The sequence below is a fragment of the Lupinus angustifolius genome, chromosome LG06, assembly GCF_001865875.1.
Source record: "Lupinus angustifolius cultivar Tanjil chromosome LG06, LupAngTanjil_v1.0, whole genome shotgun sequence".
Taxonomy (NCBI): Eukaryota; Viridiplantae; Streptophyta; class Magnoliopsida; order Fabales; family Fabaceae; genus Lupinus; species Lupinus angustifolius.
In genome coordinates this window covers 2,181,142-2,190,118 of record NC_032014.1, presented here as the reverse complement: position 1 = coordinate 2,190,118, position 8,977 = coordinate 2,181,142, and the positions used below count along the sequence as shown (strand labels likewise).

The 8,977-nt window shown below is 31.3% G+C and overlaps 1 protein-coding gene across 1 annotated transcript; it reads left to right on the top strand.

The window, feature by feature from the left end:
* LOC109350832 (transcription factor RAX3-like) lies at positions 1-1,905 on the top strand. Its single transcript, XM_019592141.1, has 3 exons — positions 1-438; positions 634-763; positions 993-1,905. Exons 1-3 carry the CDS (start codon positions 303-305, stop codon positions 1,735-1,737), a joined length of 1,011 nt encoding a protein of 336 aa, XP_019447686.1. The 5' UTR covers positions 1-302; the 3' UTR covers positions 1,738-1,905.

Here is an 8,977-nt window from a genome sequence, read left to right as displayed (position 1 = left end):
ACAAGACAAATGAACTCGATTCTACACTAAAACCACAATGAGAAAAAGATTAGTCTACTTCCGTGGCATTTCTTATTTATCCAGTATTTTAAACATAAAGCTTCATGCTTTTTCTTTCCCACACCTTTTTGAAACCCACCCCAAGGTCCCCTCTCTCACCTTCTCCAGGCTACTTTTCTCTAACCCTCTACCCTCCTCTTAATCTATATATAAACACCATTATTATCATTATCATCAACTTATGATAAATATAGGCTAACTTGAAACTCAAAGCAACTAGCATAGAGTGGGGAATAGCAGACATGGGAAGGGCTCCTTGTTGTGACAAAGCCAACGTCAAGAAAGGACCATGGTCACCTCTAGAAGATGCCAAACTCAAAGCCTATATCGAGCAACACGGTTATGGTGGCAACTGGATCGCTCTTCCCCAGAAGATAGGTATGTTGATGGTTTCATATTGCACAAGTAGATTAAACTTCTCTGCAAAATTATTGTTACTGTCTTACACCTAGAGTCAGTTTCTCCTCTTATGCATATGCATATAATTGTAAACTTTCCTATTTCAACTTAGAATCCGAAATTCTATACATTGAAGTGTGTTTCTTATACGCTGTGCATGTGTGTGTGATATAGGCCTCAAGAGATGTGGGAAAAGCTGTCGCCTTAGATGGCTAAATTATCTTCGCCCAAACATTGTACATGGGGGTTTCTCAGAAGAAGAAGAAGACGTGATTTGCAGCCTCTATGTTAGTATTGGAAGCAGGTAATTAAATTCCTCACTGATCCCAAAAATAAGATTAAATTCATTACATTGGCCTTATAACTTTCAAATCAAATCATCAAAATATATGGTTTCTCTATTTACGGGACTAAGACCTTTTGCAAGTCTTCCCAAAACTCACTCTGTGAAGTCATGTACAATGTTATATTGACAGTAAGTAGCCTCTATACTCCTAACTCCTAAGTGATAACTCTAACTCCTACATGTGCAGGTGGTCAATTATAGCAACACAATTACCAGGGCGTACAGATAATGATATAAAGAACTACTGGAATACTAAGTTGAAGAAGAAGCTCATTGGGAAGCAAAGGAAGGATCAACAAACTCAAGCTTGCATAGTCAGCAGCCTCAGGCAAGATATGAAAAGAGAACCTTATTCTGCGGTGGCTTCTGGATCTCTCCCTCAAACTTCATATTGGCCTTCAGAGCATAATTCTTCGGTGCATGTGCAAGCGGCAAATGATAACAATGTTTCCATCCAATACAATGATCTCAATAATCAAACATCCTTCAAGAACTTGCTACTTAACAACAAAGCAGTCACTGCCACCTTCAATTCACAAGTTGCATGTGACATTTCCTTCCAACAAGAGCAACAGGTTTTTCCACTTACAATGAACATTGTAAACCCAATCAATAGTGGCAGTAGGACTAGTCTAACATCAAATATATTTCAAGGGTTTGAAAACTTCCCAAATGATTTGAGGGAGTTGGTCTGTGTTGACCCGCAACAGATAGATGGATCAATGCAAGGTTTTTATGGAATGGAAATGATGGACATTGCAAATAATAATGGTAGCAACAACACCACTCCTACAGAAAGCACTAGTTGGGGAGATATTAGCTCTTTCGTTTACTCTCCTAATTTGGTTTCTGACTATGAAGGTTGTCCACAAGGAATTCCTCAAGATATCACTTTTGAGGAGTCCAGGTACTTCGGAATTCAAATGCGATGATAACTATATGCCTACACATGTATATAGGGTGGTGTAAATTTGTAACGCAGATGAAAAGATTTGGTATTGGACAAAACCCTAACGTTTAGTTCACTTTCACTTAGATATTTTGTTTTTGATATATAGCACCTTTTATGTAACATGTATGTTATCCCACCGAAGAGTTTAATTATTATGGAATTTATGTCATCTAAAAATATAGTTGTTCAAAATCGGTTTATCCCTGAAATATATATGGTCGAATTGAGTACAACTCCTCTTCATTATTAAAGAGTTCAACTCCATTAGTATGAAAAGTTAAAAATATTTTCTTTCCTTTATATTTCAATACTCAATGATCCAATATCGAAGAGAAGTTTTATTATGTTGAATTATATATTTCCCAAAATTCTTCTGAAACTCCAAGGAACTTTGAAAGATGTGTAACGTTTTGGCTTGACTTGCTAAGCTCTAGCAAGGAAAGCATCAAAATGTGGCAGCATTCTTTTATATTTTCTTTATGTCTGATATTTTTAGTAGGCGTATATTCACGTCAGTACAACTAGAAACAATTGAGCATTAAGTCTCGTTGTCAATCAATTTGAATGCCTTGTTTAGAATCGAGTTGATAACCACAGTCCACAGATCCATGCTTGCAACTTGAATAAATCGTGCACATTCCTATTTTTCTCTTTGCTGTTTATATAGAAACTGAGAAGAAAAAATTTCATAACGTTTATGTTCTTAATTATTTGTTGTTGAAGAAAATGCGTCAATTTATATTTGGAGGAAAATGCTGCAAAGTACGAAAAGCAATACTATTTAATTCTGAATAATAATTTTATTTTTAAAAATTAAATTATATCAACTTTCTATTTTCCCCCTTAGATATAAGGTTAAGATATTATTGATAGTATGAAAAATATAATTATATACTAAAAAAAATTAACTATTGAGGATCTAAATATCAGATATAATAATACAAATCACACATCACTTGTCCCAACCCATCTCATCTATTTCTCAAACCAATTATATATCCAAATATGGTATTCTATGGCGTTTCTTTCTCGGTCTACGCAAATGAATTAATGAAGATCAAGTGACTTTGTCGTTTCTTTTAAACGCTCCGAACAAACAGCAAGAAGACAAAAATGAGTTAAGATATACGAATATGCGATGGCTATCAAGCATATTAAATTCTTGTTAAATTCATACAGGACCAGCATAAAATTTCCATAATTAAATTTAACAAGTTTTCAATCAAAGTGACTTGTTTTAGAAAATAATAATAGAGTGTGTTGTTTATTTTACTCCGTGGCGTTTCTTTCTCGGCCCATATAAACAAATTCATTCCTATATTAAACATTCCTAACAAACAGCAAGATGACAAAAGTGAATTAAGAAATAAGATTGCTTTTCCCAAACAAGATATGATATTGAACAAGAAAAAAATAAGTGATTAGTAGTTTTCTCCAACTCACTATAAAGAGAAAAAAACTTTATTCTTGCTTTGGTCTTATATCTATCATTCATAATGATGTAATAACTTTATTTGCATCTCATGAAAACTTGATATGGTTGGAGAACAAGAAAAAACAGGTTCGGGTGGCTCTTTGGTTTATCACAATTAGAATTATTTGACATATTAGGAACAAAGTTATCTTTGAGAACTTGAGGTTCCAAATAGAGAAGATGATAGAGTTTACTTTTCTGCATCGTGTAACCTTATTATTGTTCGTTTTCCTTTTTTCTCTAACTCTAATGTTGATTGGGTGAGAGATCTATCAACTTGTCTTTCTCTTTGTTAATTCAGAGATTCAATAGATATGAGTACCACTTGTTCTCCTAATATTTTTAACTCTTAATTAATAAATTGCTATCATCCATATTAAATTTATGTCAAAAGAAAATAAATGAAAAAGTAAATACTTTCAAGTTTCCACCGAGAAGTAATTTGTTTGTATGAATTTCGGGAGTTCAGTCCACACACAAGGCAAAACATAGCTTTATTTACGCCTGATAAGATTAAAACCAAATTATCTTGATTTAAATTTATTGTGCTGTGACTAATTATAAAGTTTTGAAAATACACATAAAAACTTGTCCGTCCATGCTTAACGACTTCCGCTGTTATTGTAAAATTTGTTATGCCAATTATTTTGATTTAACGAGGAAATAAGGTCAATGTTCTATGGCTAGAGAAACTGTTTGCGAGTTGGAATTTGGAGTGAATGAATTGAAAGAAATACTTGAGAGTATAAGCAGCCTGGAACATTAATGGCCTCCAGACTTAATCATCTACAATTGTTTTTGCAAATAAAGTGACTTGGAACTCGGAGTATATTTCCTTTACAATAGCAACCATTTCAGAAACAGATTCAACGCAAACCAACAAAGATTTTCTGTTTTTTCTTCATATGGAATTAAGATATATTGTTAAATACATATTATATATAGAGAAATATTATGGGCGATAATAAAGGATTAAACAAGCACAAGATTGACGTGCCTTGATTGAAGCCTTCAAGTCTGCTTAGGCCACGACAAAAGACCCTTGACGACCTTGCAAATATTTCTTATGATAGTGAGTGTCAATTTCATGAAATAAACAATGCGTCTGAGGCTTTACCTATATTTGTTTAGTACTTATTATTGCACACTTGTTTAGTTTAGTATTATTCATTTCATCATTAAAGTTACCAAATTTGTATTTATTATAATAAAATAGTCATTACATGTACCCCGGATGTGTGTGTTGATTATACAATTTGTTTCCACCAAGCACAATATTGAAAATTTCTCTCTCAATTTTGACCATGGCATGCAGAAGAAGGATTATAAAATAATGATGACATTATTAAAACCTCCAAAATATTGCAAATAAAATGAAAAAAATATATACAAAGATACCCTATTCATATTCCACATGGAGGCAATACTTTTTTCAAGGTAAAAACCATTTATATGGGTTTGGGTACCCTGTGCTTGTAGACATATATTTATATTTTACATAAAAAAGGTAAGAAAGTTTTTTATTACAAATTTACAAAAGGAATTTGCCTTATGTTCTGTATGAATTAACAGCCTCTTATACATATATTAATAAAATTAAAAAAAAACACTGCTGCGTAATGTATTGCCCACCATATTACTATCTAGATTTATATGGACAATAACAATTGACCGTATGATACATGAAATAACAGACTTCTTGGGCTACTAATTTGGATAGCGTTTGGGACATTAAGGACTTAACTATTTATTTTGAAGGATTTGCTCAACTGTTCGTTCATAGTTTTGTCAGCCCGTTTGATCACAGCAATACCACAACGCCTTACAAGCCTCACCGACTTTTAATAAATTTGGGCCCATCTTGTTACGCCTGTAAGATGCTCGAAACAAATTAATTAATGTCTGTACAATAATAAACACCTCCTCATAGTGAAAAGCAATAAAAAGAGTAAATTATACTGACATCCCTTGATTTTTAGCGAAATTATATAAATCATCCATCAATTTTTTACACCTACATAAACCCCTAATTTTTATACTTTCATTATACGGATTACCTCTGCATGAAAAATAATTGCAATCTTTCAAACAAAAAATGTGATAAATATAATTAAGTTAAACAAAACATGGTATATCGTGGAGACAAGTCCAAATAATATATGAGTCGATACATTTTTATTATTTTTGGTTCTTCACGATATAGTATAAGAACAATTTAAACAATATTTCTTTTGGAAAAATTATCATACTTGGACAAGTTTAGAATAGGCTAAACGAGTCTAAATTGTTCATTGGGGGAGGTGGTCGAATAAGGTTGAGCCATGATTTATGGTTGAATCTAGTGTAGCTTATGCGCTTAATTTAGAGGTCGACGAGTCTTATTTATTATGTTTAGTTAAGTTCACATGTGATTGGATAGATTCAATTGAGTTAGAACAATAATACAAATAAATTCCTTTTGAGACAAGTAGTAGATATTTTTTGAATTTGGACTTAAGTAAGATAAATTATAGATCGGTTTTATTTAAGTTTATCATTACATGCATATCCTCCGACTTCCACTATCAATAAGTTATAATTTATAGTTAAGTGGACCAACAAAATTTTACTATGCTACTGGTCTAATATATTTTCTATCCTATGATGAGGTGATTTAGAAATGAGTAGGGTGAGATAGTGCCGTTATTCCCTCCTATCATTTTCCAGAAACTATGGTCTACACGACATTATCAGTATTACAGTATAATCATCTATCCCAAAATAATTCTACCCTCATATATCTGGACAATTGAAATATATAAATAATGTGAAAATGTTAATTTATATTATTATAATATTTTTTAAATTAAGTTAAATTTTTTAATTAGAGGGAGATATCAAGTAAGACAATAGGTCAGTTTATCCCTATCCCACTATTGTACTGTCGTAACTAATGAAGTTGCTCTCATTTTACACACTATTTTTCTTATCCTTATCCTATATTCATCATCTAGCAAACTTAAATTAATAAGTGAGAAAGGTGAGGAAGAAGGTTGTTTAATATAAAAAAAACTAATGAGCCAATGTGTACCATGTGGGGCGAGTCACACATTGAAAGATAGATACTTGTCCATAAAGAGATTTTTAAATTATATAAAGCAACAATTGTAATAAGGAATTTTTTTAATTTCTATTAGTTTCTGAAAATATTACTCTCTTCTGAGGGTAAAATTTTATATACATCCCTCCCTTATCCTTATTAAGTGAAATACTGGTCTAATGAGCAGTCCTTTTTAATAATAGAATTAAGGATTTTCAAAACTAAGTTTGAAATTATATATCACTAAGGCGAACAAATAAAAATGTGTGTATATACATATCCATATTCCATAATTTGAAGAAAAAATGTCAACCGCAGATACCGGTTCCTAAGAAATGATATGCAACTATGCAAGGGACTTTGTGTCAAAAATAGGTTAAGGTCTTAATTACATCTTGTAATTTAATTCCGCTGATGACGCTCAACATAACTATAGTGTCAGGGGCTCAGGGTACACGGATCAAATTCTTTGGGATCTCTTTGTATTTTGTTCTCAAAACGATTTTTAATAAGAAAAATTATTAATAAACACAAGGGTGCTTGAACCCATAACCATTGCAACAAGTTATCAATTATTACATCCTTATCTTCTGCTGTTTTTTTTCAACTTTTGTCGTTTTAATGATTTTAAGGCTTAATAAAATTTATTTTTCCAATTCTTTCACCATCTAATGGTACATTCCATTAATTATTATTTTTTGTTCTCTCGTGAAAAATAAGCAAGACTGTAAGAGGCATTTTAGTCAGAATATGGTATTTTTTAATAATATATTAATTATAAAAACTATCGAATGAATGTAGTAATATTATCTCATTCAAAACAAAATAATATAACCTCTGGTCTCTTTGACTAAGGAATAGTATAACCTCTGGTCTCTTTGATTTCTTTTTCTAGGTGGATCCTCTCTTTGATTTCTACCACAACAAGCAAAATCATACTGATGAATTTTCCAGTCATGTGAAAATCGGACAGTTTTTCGAACGATTTAACCATTAAATCGATTTTTTATATTAAAGATATAATAATTATATCAGTCGTATAATCATATCAATTAAAACTGATTATATTGATTGGTTTTCTACTCATGTAAGTCGGTTTATATCTAGAAATAGTTTTTTTTGGAATAAAAGTGACTTAACATTTACGTAATTTTGTTATTGAATTTCAAACACATATATGCTAACTTTGTTTATATATTTAAAACATGCTCTACCACTAACTCATATATTTTGTTTTAACATATGGTGTAAATAAAAGAGTTATTATTTTTTTAAATTAATATTAATATAAAATATATGTATATGTATATCTAATTTTATCGATATGCAATTTAATTAGACAACTATTGATGAAACCTTATATTACTATATTAGTGCCCTACAGTGATGATACAATTTTAATAAAGATTTAATATTTATATATTAACAATTAAGTGTTTCTTATACTATCATTAATGTGTTAACAAATCAATCTTAATGATTATTGACTCTTAACTAAAACTAATACAAATTAATAGTGAATGATGTATAGACTGTGTAAAAAAATTTACACTGATAATACATGAATTTTAAACTCTAATAATAATACTCCAATTTTAAGGGGTCGGACTCCTCTAGAGTACAATTTTTCCATCAGTTTTAAGTGTAAATATGTCTTATCATAAAATAAAAACATAAATATCTAAATATAATTAACTACACATTTTTATATGTTGTTTTTATGTATAATTAACTCCACATTTTATATGTTGTTTTTATCAATTCTCTCTCATGTGATTCAATTTTAAGCTACACTTCCAAGATCATATTCGTATTCACACTATATGCTATTGCTGTAGGTGGATTCCATTTCTCTGGTATACACAGAGAGTTTGCCGTACGATTATTATAACCAACATCAACCTATTAAATATAACATTAACTCCGACAATAATCTTTCATGAAACGCATATGTTTTCACTGCTTCATTAGCTTTCGGTTTTGGGGCACCGCCATAGGTGACTACAATCACTTTTCAGACCGGGATATTAGGGATATCTCTACCCTTTCTGGGACTTTAAAGAAAGTTTGTTGTACAAAAGGCAAAACATATCCTAAAAGATTGTCCATAATCGTAGTATAGACAAGAGAAACAGCTCATGTGATGCAGTGGAATCCTGCCAACTTTCTCCTACCACTGAAGTTTCTGTGAAATTATTATATCAATAAGTACCAGTCCCAACCGTATATTTAAAATCAATTGAATTAACCACACTAATCAATACTAGAAAGGGAAAAAACCCACCCTTTACAAAGTGACCCACGTTTTCTCCCCCCTTTACTTGTATTTGGAAAAGACAATGCACTATATAATAGTACAAATGTTGAAATATATAGCCCTATGTCTTGACTATACATCACCCTAGGAAAGTATCAACATAAATGAGAAAATCAAATTGTACTTGTATAGCTAGTAGTGCTGGTGCAAATAGAGAGATAATCCAAAGAGTAGATGAGTCCAATATATAACGCTTTCCGCAACTAGAAAGCTTGATCCATAATCAACGTCTTCGTGCTTGACTCCTTGGCATTCAATTTAAATGAATTATCAGCTGATGAGACCGATACTAACTCTTTGTTGAATTAAGTGAAGGGGATAGATAGATCATGCTGTTCAAGGGACAAATT